Source organism: Echiichthys vipera (genome assembly GCF_963691815.1).
Source record: "Echiichthys vipera genome assembly, chromosome: 9".
Taxonomy (NCBI): domain Eukaryota; kingdom Metazoa; phylum Chordata; class Actinopteri; order Perciformes; family Trachinidae; genus Echiichthys; species Echiichthys vipera.
In genome coordinates, this window is record NC_139834.1 from 5,578,962 (window position 1) to 5,598,720 (window position 19,759).

The 19,759-nt window shown below is 38.0% G+C and overlaps 1 protein-coding gene across 1 annotated transcript; it reads left to right on the forward strand.

Moving 5' to 3' along the window:
• The first annotated feature begins 1,023 nt into the window (after positions 1 to 1,023).
• tspan31 (tetraspanin 31) lies at positions 1,024 to 10,276 on the forward strand. The gene is made up of 6 exons (XM_083920224.1): positions 1,024 to 1,173; positions 4,195 to 4,362; positions 5,035 to 5,115; positions 5,250 to 5,390; positions 5,757 to 5,870; positions 7,607 to 10,276. Exons 1-6 carry the CDS (start codon positions 1,111 to 1,113, stop codon positions 7,679 to 7,681), a joined length of 642 nt encoding a protein of 213 aa, XP_083776350.1. The 5' UTR covers positions 1,024 to 1,110; the 3' UTR covers positions 7,682 to 10,276.
• The last annotated feature ends 9,483 nt before the right edge of the window (positions 10,277 to 19,759 follow it).

The following is a 19,759-nucleotide window of genomic DNA, read 5'->3' on the forward strand; positions in this document are numbered from 1 at the left end:
TTTTTCGTCATGCTGTATCACAGATGTTGTGTAATCTTTGTGTAACAAGTGTCCTGTCATCACCACAGATAATACTCACTGTGCTCACACAGAATCCTGTTTACAGTCCTTTATGTCATATTCAATGTTTAAATGTCACTTATATTACTTCTGTTTGTTGTTTTTAAAAACTGCTTTATCAAGTTTGTCATTCCAGACATAAGGTGTAGTTGTGTGTACGCTTAAAGTAACAGCAAAAAGACAAAAGTAAGGATAGATAATGAAAGAAATATTACATTTAATTAAATTATAGATACATTCGACTACATAAAGCACTAGTTTCATCAGTATAAATGCCAAATAACACAAATTATTTTTCAATTAATTTTCTGTGTAAAAGATTATTAAGAGCACACAAAAACATTTAACTAAAGTTGAGTTATAGTTTCATACGTTCTCCTAAATTGTGTACTCCTTTGTATTTTTTCTCCGTCTTTTAACATCTGAGGTCCATGTTGGAAATATGGAAAGTGTTTTCACTTAAACATGTTATCCTTTGGGTTTCTTTGGTTCTGTATATAATAAATGAATTGAAAAAAAATCTATCAGTCAAAGTCTTCTGTTTAAGCGTCACTGTGCAGAATGATGTGTGCAGAGTTAGATAGCAGAAAGCTGTTTCAACTGCTGATAGGAGGAAAGTTTCCCTCAGTATATTTCACATGTGGTGTACAGATACTGTACGAGCAGGATTCTGTAGAATTTCTAGGGGTCAAAAATGGGTCATGGACATAACGGGACATTGATTTTCCCAATTAAAATAGAAGAAGAGTTATTATATTATCATTAAAATATTACTAAACTATTATTATTGTACAGAGGCGATTTGTTTTATAATTTTTATGTTTTATATTTCTTTATTATTTTAATTCAATTTAAAGAAATGTACTTTGTTTTTTCCTGAAATGATGACGCATGACACCCTGACGTCAGATGCGTCACAAGCACGTCATCAGATACGCCCTCTTGTGTTCAGGCGTTAGCGGCGCTGCGGAGCAGGGAAGCGACAACACTGATTGATTTGGTGTTAAATTAAGTCTTATTCATTAGAGCCGTGAGAGGTTTGGGTCGAATATGGTCTGCGGCGGTTTCACCTGCTCCAAAAATGCGCTTTGTTCCCTGAACGTGGTTTACATGGTGAGTGTTCAAAACGGGTCATCATGCTAACTCTCAGCTACCTACCTTAGCTACGTTAGCGTAGCCTGACTAGCTTCTGAATGAACTAGCGTCAGGTTAGCATGCTAAACTAGCTTTTGTTTCACATTCCTCTGTTTTTATTTTGCAGCCGATTCAACGGTATGGACTCATTCTTTGTTTATTCCATAGTTAAAAGTTAGACATCTGTAGTGTACGTTGGTTAGACTGAAATGTAGTCATTTTGAGCTAACCGTAGCTAGCCTGTCAGCTGTCGCCATTATGTGTATGAAGCTACCCTCAGGATTCTTATAGGTGCTGGGAAATCCTTGAAAACACCCTAATTTTAGTGTGGGGTTTCAAAAGTGCTTAAAACGTTATGTTGTATAGGATGGCGTATATGTTATAACACAGAGAATATAAGACAGCCATACTTGAGGGACGAAAACAACATTTTTCTGATATGTTTGCATGAAAAATCAGTGTTGATGATTAACAGATGATCAAAATAGTTGGGGATTATATTTCTGTGGAGTTGGTTTTGTCGCCCTTCTCTAGAAAACGCCTGAAACATTATGTTGGTTGTTTATATATATTCATTTAATGTGACGAATAAGTGCAATAATCATCATGTTGAATACTGACCACAGCTGTAAGGTGCTGGAAAAGCATAAAAACGCACCGTGAACTGCCTGAATTTGACTTGTACCGTTACCTGGGAGCCCTGCTGACCCGAGAGAAAAAAAAACACGTACAAATTGACATGCTTGGATTGTTTAACTCTAACATCCTCGCTCCTTATCCGGATCCCGAGCTTGTCACAACAAGATTGAATCTGCTCATGTGTTTGTTTGTGTCAGTCATGTGGGTTGTCATAGTCAACATGTTGGCTTCAGCTCGGCTAACATAAACTCACCATGCAACACTCCTGGAGTAAATATGACCTTTTAGGAAAATAAGCCCTGTGGAGAAGAATGGCTGAGAGGCCAGATTGGACTTGATTCAACATAAACATTACTTTTATTATATGTTCTAGAGTAATACAAAATACCAAACATGTATTTCTATATGTTTAAACAATAATAGGATACATTTAAATGTACAAAGACAGTAAAACATATAAAAAGGAATGAAGACTATCAAAAATATATGATTACAATCTGAATCTTTATAGAAGAATAAAAGGAGGGTAGTTTAAGCCAAATCATTTAATGGATATAGTATTTTTTGTTATGATAATGGTCAAATAAATTTCATCTGTCGAATATTTGGGATTGTTAAGAATAAGTAATAAATCCATCTTTGTTAATACACTTGTTTACAAAACATTTGGAAAGGGTACTCTTGTAAATCAAACCAAATCAAAGTACTTCTGTTGTTTTCAGCCGATAGTCGCTTCAGCAGCATGAGGTTGTACTTCATGGTGAATTGTAAGGCTGTGGTTTGTGGTGTTTGTATTGTCTTGTTACTTTGCTTCTACATATATTTGAGGTACAGTTATGGAGGGACTACAGCCTCAGAAAGTACCAGAGTCAACATAAAAACAAGTAATTGTCCCATCACAAACCATATTTCTATATTTGCTTGCCAAATATGAAATATGGTTGCCATTTTTAGCAATCTGAAATTTAAAACAATTAAAGATACTATGCAGTTATTCCTGGTGGTATGGCAACCTGACAACTGTCACTGTCACCCCCTGATTAATGTTTAACTAACCTGTCGTGTCTTTTCACCTGCCGAGCCTATTTATATTGTGTTGAGCTGAACAGATTGGTCCATTGAGATAAGATAGATTTATCTAAAAGGGAAATAGTTGTGCAGCAGTTGCAGTACAAAGTAGGAAAGAGTGCAAATAAAGCAAAATATAAACAACAATTTCTGAAATTTCTTTGGCTTTTATGATAATAATCTGAATATCATTTGATTTTGGACTATTAGTCAGAAAAATCTATTTGAAGGTGTCAAATTGAAGATGTGGTAAATTGTGGTGAGCATTTCCCACTTTTTCTGGTGTCTTATATAGAGCAATTCGTTGTTTATTAAATGTTAGTTGTAGCCCTACTGAGTTCTGATAGTTTCATCTAAAGTTTTGGCCGGTACAGTATATCTTGACTAAGTGTTGCCATACTGCATTGCCGTTAAGTTATCCAGTTTTCTAAGCTTATAACTGAAGTGAATTGTCCCTCTGTTTGTGCGTCATATTTTAATTCTAATACTATTGTAGAGACAGTCGTGTACCCACAGTTTAGGTTAGACATAACCACCATATCATCACATTTTCTGAGTCAAAAATGACTTGATTGAGTTCCTCTGACTCACTCTGCACCTGCTGTCCTAATTCTTTATAAGTCTGCCAGGTATGCACTTTGTGAAAGACACAGCATTGTCACTGCTGTTGTAACACACTCGGAGCCAAGCGGTCGCCTCAATGCTGAAGGAGGCAATTGATTGAGACACGGCCCCACCCAGTCAGAAAACTTTGGAGCATGATGTAAACGCATGCCTCGCATCATGTTGACAGCTGAGTCACTGTAACAGTCACGAGTGTGACGCTGTAGTCAGAGTCAGGGCACTAGTGACAGAAGTGAAAGAAGACATTTAAAGAAAGGAAGGACAAATATTACAAATATTCCCCTCATGAAAAGAGCAACACCCTTGGTCGTCCTTGTGTAATGTTCGTTTAGCTCCCATCAAAGTTAAACACCATTAATATTACAGAAAATAAGTGAGACTGTTGGAGTTTAGAAGTAATCACTATAAGAAGCAAAGCAGAACAATGGACTCAGTGTCTTTGTTTCTGATGAACAAGGGCCACGTGAACAGTTAACATTAGACTTTGAATCTGTTTCTTTCTCTGTTGCATTGCTTCTTTGCATTATTTATTTGGCACTTTAACTTAAATCTTCAAAGACCTAACTGGTGTTGAAATGATAACCGTGAGCATGTGATAAGCTCAGTCCCATCAGATGCACGCTGCCTCAGCTGACTCTGGTTAACTTGCTTTCCCTCTGCTCCCTCCAGCTGGTCGGGCTGCTGCTGATCGGAGTAGCAGCATGGGGGAAGGGGTTCGGCCTGGTGTCAAGCATCCACATCATCGGAGGGGTCATCGCGGTGGGCGTCTTCCTGCTGCTCATCGCTATTGTTGGACTCATCGGAGCAATACACCACCACCAAGTCATGCTTTTCTTTGTATCCTTTCCCCTCGTTGGCGCTGATGCAAACATGGTTGTCGGGTCAGTCGCAGTGAAGTGTGATCTGAAACTGTGGTTGTGTTACGGCGGTAACTTTATGGCACTAATCAGGATTATTTTTGGTCAATGTTGAGATTTCAATGCAGTTATTAATAGGATTTGGAAACATCACACATTGAACTTTCAGAGCTTCTCTTAACTTTAAATATAATTCAACTGGAAAAACTGACCAACTAAAAAATAATATCAACAAATGATGAATAATAAAGCATATCATTTATATATATATATATATATATATATATATATATATATAAATGATATGCTTTATTATACTGTGTGTGTGTATATATACATTCAAATCAATAATAAAAAAATATAATAAATAGTAATAAATTAGCTAAAAATAAAAAGATCAACAATGTTGTAAGGTAAAACTACAGAACATAAATTCAATAAAAATAAATAAGAGCAAATTTTTGCAGACACTGCTTCAGCTGACTGAAAACTCCTAAACTATGTTCAATGTACTTAAGTCAGTAACTCAGCAAAATAATTGTTAGAAGGCAAAATCGTAATTGAAAACAGAATTGGATTAATGGCCCAGCCCAAGGTGGTGGTTGTGGTTGTTGTTGTTGTTGTTGTTGTTTCCTTGACCTTGTGCTCCCAGTACATGGTCATTCTTTTTATCGTTTTCCTGTTCCAATTCGGAGTTTCCTGTTCCTGCCTGGCAATGAACCGCGGGCAGCAGGTGAGCAAACTCTATTTAACAGTTTTAGCCATGTTCATTTTTATAATTTAAAGTATGTCAGCCTGCATAATAACCACTTTGTGACTCTTTACGAGAAATTCACTTTATTTCATTCGTCTTATTTGCTTTTCCAGGAGGCACTTCTGAACTCAACTTGGGGAATAATGGAAAACAAGACCAAGATGGACTTGGAGAGTCAGCTGAACTGCTGCGGGCTGCTCAACAGCACTGCCAGCCGGGTACAGTTTGACAAGGACACGCAGAACTGCCCCGCTGTGAGTCTGGAGATATCACCTTTTTCATCACAACCTCAAGAAAAAAAACACATTATTTCTTAATAGAAAACCTGCTTGAGCAGCACAATCGCAGATTTGAGTTGCTACATAATGGAACTATATAACTTTCTTCTGCTTCTTTATTTTCTATAAACAAAATGTTTACCTGTAGCATGGATAACTATTGCAGTTTCACAGTATACTTCGTGTTTAAAAGTCACATAAGCATTTCCCTTCACCAGTGTAAGTTAAAAATAGTTTTCTTTTTCTGTACTTCTCAGATTCTGGTAGCTAATAGTGGCTTAGCTGACTCATACTGCTGAAGACTAAAAGACTCTTGTTCTTTTTTTGTGTCTTTCTCTCCAGTTATGCAAAAAGAACATTCTCGGCTGTCACACCTGCGGGGATATGATGCTGACTCATGCAACAACGGCTCTGAAGATCCTCGGGGGCGTCGGGCTCTTCTTCAGCTTCACAGAGGTGAGTGTCGGGTCTCCAAACCTACATCTGACACCCGCCCACTCATTTAATCCGTCTAATAAGTCTTTGAAGGACAAAGAGAAACGCACTGAATCGAGTTCAATGTTGCACGCTGACTGGAATGATTGTAATATTTAGCCAAATGGATGTGCACACGTGCCCGTGTCCTCTTCCTGGGGGTGAAATTCAAGTTCAAATTGGGCTTTTCTCAGTCATTAATCACAAAGTTGGCAGGTTTCTTGTTCGCTCTAAAGACCTACCACCGTTCACGGGTCCAGTTCAACTTTGGAGAACTTAAACGCAGGCATTTGCATTTGTTAGACAGAGATAAGAACATGGACACTGTCGTAGTTTATTGCAGGGTTTCCGCGGGTCCTTAAAAAGCCTAAAATCCAGTAATCAGAATTGTAGGCCCTAACATGTCTCTATTAATTGGATTGCAAAGGTTACTTGTATAGGTGTCGCTTTTAAGTGTGTTTTTGGAAAAATGTTTGTATTGATCACACTGTAACAAAACTAACATGAACATTGATGGAAACTGTCAGAATTTATCCGAGTATACCCAGCTAGTGTGTGTCGTTTCTGTTAACGCTCATATATTATGGGTAAGTACAAGTTTAACGAATAGTGCTGGGTTGAAACCTGTTGAAAATAATTTGATTTGTTTTATTTTAGCACAAAAAACCACCACCACCACCAAGAACAGCAAGGATATATTTAACAAACATTTATTAAAAAAAGGACGTGCAAGAGAGAGAGAGAGAGAGGTAATCCAGAACAAAGTGAATCAGGGAAATAAAATGATATTTTCTGTTTCATCTCTATAGATTTGCAGCTGTAGCGAGTATCTCACTGTCCCTGTACTCATTCATTTATATTTGATAATGCTACAAATTATATCCAGCTATGAACAAAAGTCAGAGGTCAGAACGGAAGTACAGAGAGGCGTTGCTATGGAGATGATACACCATCTTGTCTCGTCTGAACCGACAGCTTTCAGAACGCTGCAGACCCGCATGTTGCAAGTAGTTGCAAGTTTCAACTTGTTGCGTTGCGAGTCTTTGGTCTGAACTGGGCTTAAGACAAAAATCAATATTAGTCCATTGATGCAGTAAAATGTTTTAAATGATAAAGGAGAAAGTTTCCTGGGGCGGGAAAGATCTGTCATTGATGCCGAATTGGGATGATGTGGTTTGCATAAAAAAACTATTGTGTTTTGTTAAAGGAACCGTGAACAAATTCAGCAACTTGAATGAATGAATTTGAAGTTTGCTTCCCTTTGTGCAAGAAAATGCTCAAATTAAGAACTTAAATATAAAGACAGTCAGAAAAACATAAACGCCTGCCATCACAAGGACAAAAGTGACTTATTTCAAACTGATTCTGACATTAACCTTTAATTTCATTATGGGCTTTAAAAGTCTTGAATTTTAACTAGTTAAAAACCTGCACAGACCCTGTATTAACTGCCATGTGATCCACTCTGTGGGACAACTGCTTCACTGAAGAGGAATAGTTTGCACACAGTTATGAGACAGTGAAGTAATTGTCCTGTTAGCAACAGGGTTTAGTGACTCTCAATAAAATGATGAAGAATATTGAGGTCAAAATGCCAGGAGTGAGTGATTAGCGTGTCAGCGGTAAGCTCGTCCCTACGTCACCAAGTTTCTAGCACCACATATCTGAATAATTGTGTGTGGTGTGACCGTGCGTTTATCTTTTCTGTCTCTTACCAGATCCTGGGAGTGTGGCTTGCCGTGCGCTACAGGAACCAGAAGGATCCACGAGCGAACCCAAGTGCTTTCCTATAGTCTGTCCCACGTACGCAGCGCTGCGCCGTAGATGCAGTTTCAGAACACACTGGTAAACATAGAATCATGCACATCTAGAGGCAGACATACAACCAAGACCACACAAACCACGGAGACACAGAATGGACGAGCACACACAGCACCTGACAAACACACACACACACACACACACACACACACCCCTTCACCTGAGACTGAGAAACTACAACAACCTGTCCAGAAATGTTGCCTGAGCTCCAGCGGAATGCCCTGGATACTTATATATGAAAGGATAACTTGTAACACCAAGAAGTGTGTCGGTATCGTGACCCATCCTTGATGTGAGTGCCAGATTTCGTGCTAGTTTCCAACTATGTAACAAAGGGATGAGACATCTCTGCATGTGTCCTTCGCCTGCATAGACAAAACAGTCAATTTCATTCCGCACACCAACCAAAATGACTGTACCGTACCGTACCGTGTCCAACAAAATAACTTGTATGCACCTTGAATTCTTTCCTCTTTGTCTCTAATGTAGTGCCACCACATAACGACAAATATAACCCTCTGGTCAGTGCTGTCGGTGATGTGTAGAGCTGTAAACATGTCCAGTGTGATCAGTTTGTCCAGCCGAGGAGGGGAAATGAAGGCACGTACTGGATATGTGGTGTAAAGTAGTTTTTGAATTGTATGTAAATGTTTTTTTCAGATGCCACAAATGCCGGGATTTAACAGGATTAGGCCCTGATTGGACAGAGCGTGTTTGAGCAGCCTGGGGAAGCTTTTTGTAATTGTTTTCAATGAAAGGGAAGAGATCTGCTCTTCGCTTGTCAGGCGGCTCGTGTTTTTGCAGGAGCGTCCCGAAGGCTAGGGGGGGGGGGGGGGAATCAGAGCGGAAAACCTAGAAACCATCTTGTGATGGGATCACACCAGCCGTGACACCGCATCAGGCCAGGGGCAGAAAGGGGTGAGGCTACGTCACCGACCATACTTGCTACCCTCCTACCACACTCATTTGGCCTTCATTTTGATCTTGGTTTCAAGTTGTAATCCGTAAGAAATTAGATACTTTGTTTCTAGCGGCCTCTTTGGCGGTAAGATGTAACTGCAGGCGCGCCTGTGGGACTTCATCTCCCAGAGTTCCTCTGGAAACCAAACAGTGTCGACTGTGTGGCGTCAGTAGATCTGCGGCGATGCGGCGTGATGCCTTCACATGCTCCACACTGAAAGGAGGTCCCAAGAGAGAAGGGTTTGATTTTGGTGTGGGAAAGTCGCCGCAGACACTCAGATCGTATTTCTCATGTGCTCATTCACCATCTTTGATAGATAGAAACTGAAGTCCGTTGACTGGAGGAAAATCTTACAGACTGCAACTTTAACATCTATATTTGGGTCTGGCATGTGGGAAAAAAAGAGAAACAAACAACAAAAACAGTATCCCTAATGAACTGCTCACATAAAAAACAAATCTATAAAACACCAGGCAAAATACTCTAAACCTCCTCCACTACACCACATTTTACCAGGATGACACCGCCTCACAAACAAACCAGCGTCGGGGCTGGCTTTCACAGCAAAAAAAAAAAAATAAAAGACGCAACTGCAAAACGCGCTCTGTGTGCTCGGGGCCTGAAGGAGCAGGAATAGATGTTAGGTGATGTAGTTGCTAGTCATTGGGGTTCAAAAACTATTTATGAACTGTAACTGAGCCAACTAACTATTAACAGTCGGAGATATTAGGATGCCGATGGACTGCAGCCTTGATGTTGTACATAATCTTTTAGAAATCCTTCTCGTGGGTTTGCCATGTAGTTGCCCGCTCTTCTAGTCGGGGGGGTTTGCCTGCATAGTTGAGGTCTTTGACGGCCGCAATAATCCACCCTCCCGTATTTAGTATGTTCCTTTTGTGTTGCACAGTGATGTTGTTTGAGTTTAGGTTCTGGTAGTAGAGAAGTGGATTCAGGTACGTTTCATAACCTCCTGTGTAACTGGATTAACAAATCACCAACAAAAAAAAGTTTTTAAAAAATCATGTTTGATTTGAAGTAATTGGGTAAATTTGGCTAAAAGTGCTTATGAAGAACCCAGTTTTTAAAAATAGTGTTAATTGTGAAAATGTGCTCTTGGTTGCAGTTATTTTTCTTCTTTTTTTATTTTAAATATTTTGAAACATTTCCTCTTTTGTGGAATGGTTTTGTTCTCAGTTGCCATCTGCTCTTTTTCGTTCATCAGTGTTAAATGATTTGTGTAAAAAAGACCTTGTTAAATATGTTCCGGATTTATTTAAGTTAAGTTTAAGGGTGTTTTTGATGTTTGCCATTTCCTGTTGATAAATCACTGCTCATTAATGCTCAACTTTTTAAGATGTGTTTTCTCTTCTCGTTGAATTGCTTTTAACTTAAAGGACTAACACGAACTGTAATTCCACGTCTTTACTTGAACCTGTCACCTCGGCTCGTATGGATTTCCTGCTGCTGACTTTGGAGTCATCGTGTAAACAAACATTTTGACGGATCTTAAGCATCGTTATGCCATAATATTAGACCTCACCTTGAACTTGTGTGCACTTGTTATTCAATTGTATCTTGAATTTTTGAATTTTAATTTTGCAAATAATAAAACCTCAAATTGGAAACTGTTTGACTTGAGTCATTGTTTAAAGATTAACCACAAAAGGAACCTTAATGGTGTAAATGTTGTGTTTTACTAAATACTGCACTGTTCTGTGACCACTCCACAGCATTTATCTGACCGCTTTAAAATACAGATTCAGATTATTAATACAAAATAAATCAACTAAATGATGTATTATTAAAGCTTAAGCTACCCGGCAGTATGGGTTATTGAAATGAGCTCCACCTTTTACCAGCTGCAACATTAAAGCACATTAATTCATCAATAATTATAATGCAATATGATATTTATGAATCTGAAATGGACCATTCTGCATAATGAGTAGTTTCACTTTTTATTACTCCATAAATCAGGCACCAGCCATTAAGAAAAAATCAATTTTCGACATGTTTTTAAGAATAAAATGTCTAAATGAGGCGGTGAGTGATATATGAACAAACCCCTCTATTAAAGAATACACAGTAGATTGGAGTTAAATGGGAATGTTTGGTCTTTGTAAGTTTTAAAAACCTTTAAAAATATTTATCGCAGAATTCATTTTTGCGAGACACTAAAGGTGACTAGGGTAAAACTAATAGAAATCACCATGAAACTTCCCCAATTTATTACTGACATTAAGACAATTATTTTTTGGTATTGAATGTTTTCTGAAAATATGTTTAAATATGCAAATGAATTTAGGAGAACTCTACGGACAGAAACAGACAACGTGAAGTAAAATAAACACCTACATTTGTATTTTGGATGGTTTCATTCTCCCAGTCTGAAAGACGACATGTCAAGGAAGGAAAACAGCCCAAAATCTTGACTAAAATGGCTCATTTTGCCCGGGGTGTCTCCCCTTAAGTAAAGTGCAAGTACCTCAAAGTTGTACTGAAGTGCCTGCAGCACTGAGCTGCTGTCAGAGGACGAACAGAGTTCACCAACAGATGTGAGACGTTTCACCACACGATGGCAGCACCGAGTCTCTGCAGCTCTATTTGTTCTTGTTCTTTCATTCTGCTCTGACTGACACCAGTAAACACCTCAAGACAAGCGAGGAATCTGCACACTGGTGGCTTTAAAAAAAAAAAAAAAAAAGGAATTTCATTATTTGTTTAAGCCTGTTATCTTGCAGATTGATGTGTCCTTTAGTTGAAGGTAGATATCATCAACGTGGCAGCTGTGAAATGAATTTAGTCAAGCGGTGGAGTTTTTGATTCCCTGGGATATTCTCCTCAGTAAGGCCATTAATCCCTTCAGCTGGGATGGGTCCAGTTATGTAGGGGTGGGGGGTTGGGGAGGGGGGTGCAGAGCAGAAGGAGAGCTCAAGTACACTCTGAGCGGGGGAACAGGAGACAACGAACAAGGAAATTATCCCAGATACCTTTCAACCAAGGTTGTCCTAAATGAGGATAAACTGCTGCTCTGCCCTCGTCTTAATGGCCCGTGGCAGACTGTCACCATCCCCGCAGCCCCCACCACCACCACCACCACCACCAACACCAGCTTCATGAAAAAGGGCGTGACCTGATCTGTGGCGTTGGCACACCCTGGCCAGGGAGCTCCTGCAGGTTCACTTTCCTGAGAGGCAAGAACATTTATGTCAGAGAAATGTGCCTGCTAAGGGCTTTGTGCCTTTGAGCGTTTTGCCTGTGGCTTGGAACCAGCATTTATTTCTTTTATGTAAATCTGCACCACATCTCCCCCTATATCCTGTCAGCGTGCTCTCCTGAGGGCCCGGTGCCAGTCCCCACCCTGTGATGCATGTCCATATGCCGGGTGTATTAGCTCGGAGAAGCTGTGGAGAATTGCACCAACAGCGATGGCCATCTGTCCTCTCACAGATATAGCACGGACGCATGAAGGCAGGATCTTAAAACATTTGCTCCATTATATCAGAGCAGCGCCACGGTGAATGGCTTTTATAAGGGCCCGTCCTATAGGCAGAACTAATTATGTATAGCTTCTCAGCGCGGGGGCCGGATAAAGACAGCCTTCACATCAGCGGGGACCAATACATTGTTTCCTATATTAAGTGTTCAGATCTGCCAATATTAGACTGTTAAAAATACTCAAAAGCTACTTCACCATGTCACGATTCTACTGGCCAGAATCATTCAGATTCACAATATTATCTCCATAATCATCAAAATATACTTCAATCCTAACTACTTAAAAAAAATTTAAATTCTTAACATTGCTCAAATATACTACTACTACTATTAATATTATTATTATTACTTTTGTGTATACACTGATACACTGGAGATCAAAATTAGAGAACAAAGTATTAATTCTTGATTTATTCTGAAATATTGTTGTTTTTTATCGTTCATAATTTGATAGAATATCAGCTGTGGCTAAACCACTGCTGTACTAACATGTTTTTATGAATAACCAAGGCACTTCAACAAAAACCTTTATTTTGTGAAAACAGAAATAGTGTTCATTGTGTCAGAAGAGAAGATTTAAACGTTGTTTTCTTCTCTATGATTCAGAAATGAACAGGAAGTGTAGAGGCCACAGCTTTGAATGACTTCAGCACATCTGCGCCCACAGGACATCACTAGTTTCTCACACTGCTCTGGTTTGATCTGCGTCCATTCTGACTCAGTCTCTTCCACAGTTCACTAACTGGAGTGGGTTTCTTACACATTACTTTGTTGTAGAGGATTTTCCAGAGATTCTCTATGGGGTTTAGGTCTGGACTCTGACACTTCCTCCTTCAAATGTAACTGACTTCTTCAGACTCTTTGGATTCAGTCGTTCCCAGTCCGACTCTGAACATAATGTTCCCATCAGACCCAAATAAAGTGAACTTTAATGTCACGTCATGGTTTGGGGATGTTTTCTGCAGCAGGAGTTGGGCCTCTTGTTCAGCTCCATGGCAGGTGAATTAAATGTTTACGTGAACCTCCTTCAGCAACATGCAACACCTTCACTGTTATTGTCTCCAATCAGCTGCAACTTTCATACAGGACAATGATTCCTGTCCCACTGCAAAACAGGTGAAGCAGTTCCTTGGATCCAGCACAGAGTCCAAGTTTCACAGTCATATTTTTTTTGATTTGTTGTTTTAAAATTGAACATGGAAAAGTAAAGATAAATTAACTTGGTTAGAAAAAAAACAGACAAAGCAAATAAATCATAGATAATAGTGCAACAGCTGAGAGGTATTGGCCAAAGGGAGGTAGTCTCATTGTTACAGAGATTAACAATAAGAGGTGCGTACAGGATCAGGGAGATAAACACCAGTGTGCTTTTAATGGGTTTGTATCTGCATCCAGATTCTTCTCACAGCCTCAGCGAAGACAAACAGGAAGGCAAATCATTCTCATCAGTGACGGAAGACAAACAGGTCAATACGGTCTATCAATAATGAAACAGAGCGGGGATGCATGTTGTTAGTCCTCAGATGGAAGGGCGGGACAGGTGACGTCCAGAGTTCATCAGAGAGCTTGAGTCTTAAAGCGATATCACACTTTTAAAATCATTCAGAGATCATCAAAAGATCATTCTCATTTTGGTCATTTAATCTCCATTTTTCGTTTTGCATCTTTTTGTGGTGGTTTTGCATCTATTTTTAGTCATTTTGCATCTTTTTTGTGGTGGTTTTGCATCTACTTTCAGGCATTTTGCACCTTTTTGTGGTGGTTTTGCATCTATATTTAGTCGTTTTGCATCTTTTTGTTGTTGTTTTGCATCTATTTTTAGTCGTTTTGCATCTTTTTTGTGGTTGTTTTGCATCTACTTTCAGGCATTTTGCACCTTTTTGTGGTGGTTTTGCATCTACTTTTAGGCATTTTGCATCTTTTTGTGGTGGTTTTGCATCTGTTTTTAGTCGTTTTGCATCTTTTTTGTGGTGGTTTTGCATCTACTTTTAGGCATTTTCCATATTTTTGTGGTTGTTTTGCATCTACTTTTAGGCATTTTGCACCTTTTTTTAGGGGTTTTGTGTCTACTTTTATTAATTTTGCATCTTTTTGTGGTGGTTATGCAACTATTTTTAGAAGTTTTGTATCTCTTAGTGGTCATTTTGCATCCCTATAGTCATTTGTTATCTCTTTCTGATAATTTTTGGTCTGTTGTCTATACTAGTGTGGTCATTTAGCATATCCTTTTGATCATTTTGTGTGTTTTTTTCGGCAACATTTCATGAGTCAGGGCCCCTGACCTTATGGGCCTGTGCCCGGTAGACCCATTCAGTAATTTATTCATGGCCCCACCCAACTCCTGTTCCCACTCACTTGCTTCTCATTCCCTCATCAGCCTCAGTTCATATACTGGCCCAGTTCCAATCATTCCCTGCCCGACCAGGCCATGGGCATTGAACCTTTCCAGAACCTGAACCTCATCCTGACTCTTCCCTTTGGACCTGGTCCTGGCCCTGGACCTTTCCCTGTCTGCCTGTGAGCTGACGTGGCAGGTATAAATTTATCCAACTTCACAAATGCGACTTGCTGATGCGCAGACATGAAATCTTCATCTCATAATCTGAAAAAAAGCCGGATGTTCAGTCCTTTGGATACAGACACCATTACATACAGACCTTTTTTTCCCCAGTGATCACCTCATTAGCATTTACCACCATGCTTCCCCCCACACAGAATCATCATAAAATGACCCTCCCACACAATTTACCGTAATGGAATCGCACATTACAGAAATACGCCACTACAAGTAGAAGTCCTGCATTGATAACATTCAAAATAAGTAAGTTTCAGCATTATCTACTTAAAGTAGTTAAAGTAAAAGCATTCATTGTGCAGTAAAATGTTTCCTGTCAGTGTTTAACTGTTATATTTGATGTTTCTGGATTCATATTCCTGCTGCATTAATGTGTATGTTGAGCTAATTTGAACTCCTTTATATACTACTATACTATAGGTTTCTCTAAAAAAGGGCTCTTTTCATGTTTTCAGCTTTGTGACGATGCATTTTTCCAGATGATCCAAAATACTTTTTAAAGACTTTATTTAGCTTAAGAAGGAGGAGAATTTTCTCATCCTTGAGTTTATCACAAGCATTTCATTTTATTCTTTTGCAGTTTATTTAATGTGCCTCTTATTATTTATGTGTTACTTTCTATACTCATCCGCTTGGGATCAATAAAGGCGTGTGTTATCATATCATATATGGTATCTTATTTTATAATATCGTATGTTCATCCTATCTTATTTTATAATATTTTATGTTATCGTATCTTATTTAATCGTGTCATATATTATCATATATTGTATGTGATTGTATGTTAACACAACGTACTGTATATTATCATATCATATGTTAACGCAACATATGTTATCGCAACATTATCATATATCGCATCAAATAGTATGATATGTTATATCGTATGTTATATTGTATGTTAATCATATGTTTTCGTGATCGTATGTTATCACATCATCTGTTATCATATGTGATCGTATGTTAATGCAACGCATATTATCGTATCATATGTTATCGGAACATATGTTATCTTATATAACATCATATGGAGTCATGTTATATCTATGTTTTATCATGCTAACATATGTTATCGTATTTTATCTTATCCTATCTTATCCTGTCATATGTTATCGTATCATATGTTCTGATATCACATCATATGTTATTGTATGTTATCATATTGTATGTTATCATATCGTATTTTATTATATCGTATGTTATCACATTGTATGTTATTATATTGTATGTTATCATATTGTATGTTATCATATCCTATGTTATCACATCGTATGTTATCATATTGTATGTTATTGTATCATATATTATGTTGTATGTTATCATATTGTATGTTATTGTATCATGTATTATGTTGTATGTTATCATATTGTATGTTATTGTATCATGTATTATGTTGTATGTTATCATATTGTATGTTATTGTATCATGTATTATGTTGTATGTTATCATATTGTATGTTATTGTATCATGTATTATGTTGTATGTTATCATATTGTATGTTATTGTATCATGTATTATGTTGTATGTTATCATATTGTATGTTATTGTATCATGTATTATGTTGTATGTTATCATATTGTATGTTATTGTATCATGTATTATGTTGTATGTTATCATATTGTATGTTATTGTATCATATATTATGTTGTATGTTATCATATTGTATGTTATTGTATCATGTATTATGTTGTATGTTATCATATTGTATGTTATTGTATCATGTATTATGTTGTATGTTATCATATTGTATGTTATTGTATCATGTATTATGTTGTATGTTATCATATTGTATGTTATTGTATCATATATTATGTTGTATGTTATCGTACTTTATGGTATGTATCTGGAAGTGGATGAAAAACTGAAAAGCAACTAAAGCTGTCAGAGTAGTGGAGTAAAAAGTACAATATTTACCTCTGAGTTGTAGTGGAGTGCAAGTATAAAATAGCACAAAATATAAATACTCACTTGAGTAAATGTACTTAGATACATTCCAGGACTGACTGACCATACTGTATATATTTATTCATAAGGGAAAGAAGGCATGATAGCCGAGGTATGGCATCTCAAATCAAGTGTTGTGCTTAAAATAAATCCATATCTGTAACAAGTAGAGTGTGAAAAATCAATCAGGATTGATGTGACAGGGGGTTATGTGGGAAGTGTTGCTACGGAGGAGAATGCAGAGTGTGACAGAGAGAGAAAGAGGCAATAGAAGGCTTTCTTGTTCTCTGCAAACTGCAGATTAAAGTGACCTCTGATGTTTCATTATTTACCTTGTCTCATCATCCTGATAAACTGCTCTGAGACACTTTGCTCCTCTGCTGTTTACAGCTTCAAAAACCTGACACGGTGACGAGCTGCACGCTGAACTTTCAGTAGCTGTACTGTGTATTGTGCACATAGATTTTGTTAACTGCTGTCTGTATTGCAGGAACAGGATCAGTCGCAGCAGAGCAGTGGCTTGAGTAATGGCTGGTAGACACCTCAGGGTCTCTGCTGATACAAAGTATAAATCTGCTGTGGTGCTAGTGTTGGATTGATATCAAGGTACTCGAATGATTTATTAAAGTAAAAGCAGCAATACTCACTGGTGGAATGTAGCTAAGTATGTTTACTCAAGTACTGTACTTAAGTATTATTTTTGAGTACTTTACTTGAGTATTTCCATTTTAATCTACTTTATACTGCTACTCCACTGTTACATAGGGGTATGTGTTTTTATATGTGTGTCTCGTCCCTCTCTTCCTCCGGGTTGCTGCATGCATGATTGATTGATTGATTGATTGAATGATTGATTGATCGATTGATTGATTGATTGATTGATTGATTGATTGATTGATTGGTTGATTGATTGATTGATTGATTGAGTGAATGAGTAAGTACAGGTGTGCAAAATCAGCTCCGGGTTCAACTCCCGGACGAGCCCCCAAATATGTTACGTCCGGATATGGAAAAGTGTGAAACAATTAATGTTAATCTGACATAACGAAGGATGGGGGACGCCTGTTGCCAAAATATCTCTACAATTTATTAATTAATGAAACAACAACAAGAAACAATGCATGTCGCTGTTACTTGTAGTGTGTGATTTCTTTTTACTGTGGTATATCTACTTTACTTAAGTTAAGGATGTGTGTTACGGTAACATATGTTATTGTATGTTATCTGAACATACCGTATCATATGACGTCATATGGTATTGTATGTTATATTGTATGTTTTATCATGCTATCATATAATAACGTATGTTATCGTATGTTATCATATGTCATAGTATGCGATCATATCACATCATATGTTATTGTATGTTATCTGAACATACCGTATCATATGACGTCATATGGTATTGTATGTTATATCGTATGTTTTATCATGCTATCATATAATAACGTATGTTATCATATGTCATAGTATGCGATCATATCACATCATATGTTTTCGTATCTGTGATATTTCTACTTTTACTCAAGTTAAGGATGTGTGTACTTTTTCCACCACTGCAAAATACAATAAATAAATTTAGTTTATTTTTGACATACTTTACTTGAATGTGGCCTTTACATGCTTCTTTATACTTCCACTCCACTACATATCTATTTAAATAAAAATGCATATTCTGCTTATATGATAGGACGAAGTACTAGTACTGACCTACACAGTAATATACAACGTATCTAAAAGTGGCTCCACATTGACGAACTGCAACACTAACATATTTGTTTGTGATAAAAACAGAATATTAGGATATTCTATAATAACTTAATGAGCTGGTGTTACTTTAAAAGGAGCCATTCTGCATAAGTACTTTTCATACTTTAATTACATTTTATTGATAATACCTCTCTACTTCTACTCTTTGGAATTCTAGGACTTTTAACTTGTAATGGACATACAAACACACACACACACACACACACGCACACACACACACGTTTATATACTGACGTACTTACAGTACAATTTTGAAATACTTGTACTTTACTTGAGTGTTACTGCAACACTAAAATACTCTTTTGTATATATTATTTATCAGAATACTAGGATTAACTTAGCGTAACTTGTGTCAAGGATCTGTGTACGTCCACCACTACACACACACACACACACACACACGCACAGTGGTGGTATGTAGCTTGTTTATTAATTAAAGTATGGCACTTAAGTACACTTTTGACATACAGTAGTTACTTGAGTACTACTACACTACAATACTCTTATTTTTGTATTTGTGTGTGTGTGTGTGTGTGTGTATGTGTGTGTGTGTGTGTGTGTATGTGTGTGTGTGTGTGTCTCTGTGTGTGTGTGTGTGTGTGTGTGTGTGTGTGTGTGTGTGTGTGTGTGTATGTGTGTGTGTGTGTGTGTGTGTGTGTCTGTGTGTGTGTGTGTGTCTGTGTCTCTGTGTGTGTGTGTGTGTGTGTGTGTGTGTGTGTGTGTGTGTGTGTGTGTGTGTCTGTGTGTGTGTGTGTGTGTGTGTGTGTCTGTGTGTGTGTGTGTGTCTGTGTCTCTGTGTGTGTGTGTGTGTGTACTACAATACTCTTATTTTTGTATTTGTGTGTGTGTGTGTGTGTATGTGTGTGTGTGTGTGTGTGTGTGTGTGTGTGTGTGTGTGTGTGTGTGTATGTGTGTGTGTGTGTGTGTGTGTGTGTGTGTGTGTGTGTGTGTGTGTGTGTGTGTGTGTGTGTGTGTGTGTGTGTGTGCGCGCGGTGTGTGTATGTGTGTGTGTGTGTGTATGTGTGTGTGTGTGTGTGTGTGTGTGTGTGTGTGTGTGTGTGTGTGTGTGTGTGTGTGTGTGTGTGTGTGTGTGTGTCTGTGTCTCTGTGTGTGTGTGTGTGTGTGTGTGTGTGTGTGTGTGTGTGTGTGTGTGTGTGTGTGTGTGTGTGTGTGTGTGTGTGTGTGTGTGTGTGTGTGTGTGTGTGTGTGTGTGTGTGTGTGCAAGGAGTACACACTACATTTCGGATTCGGGACTTCTGTGATTTTTGGACTAATGTTTCAATTAAGGCTCTGTGTACTTCT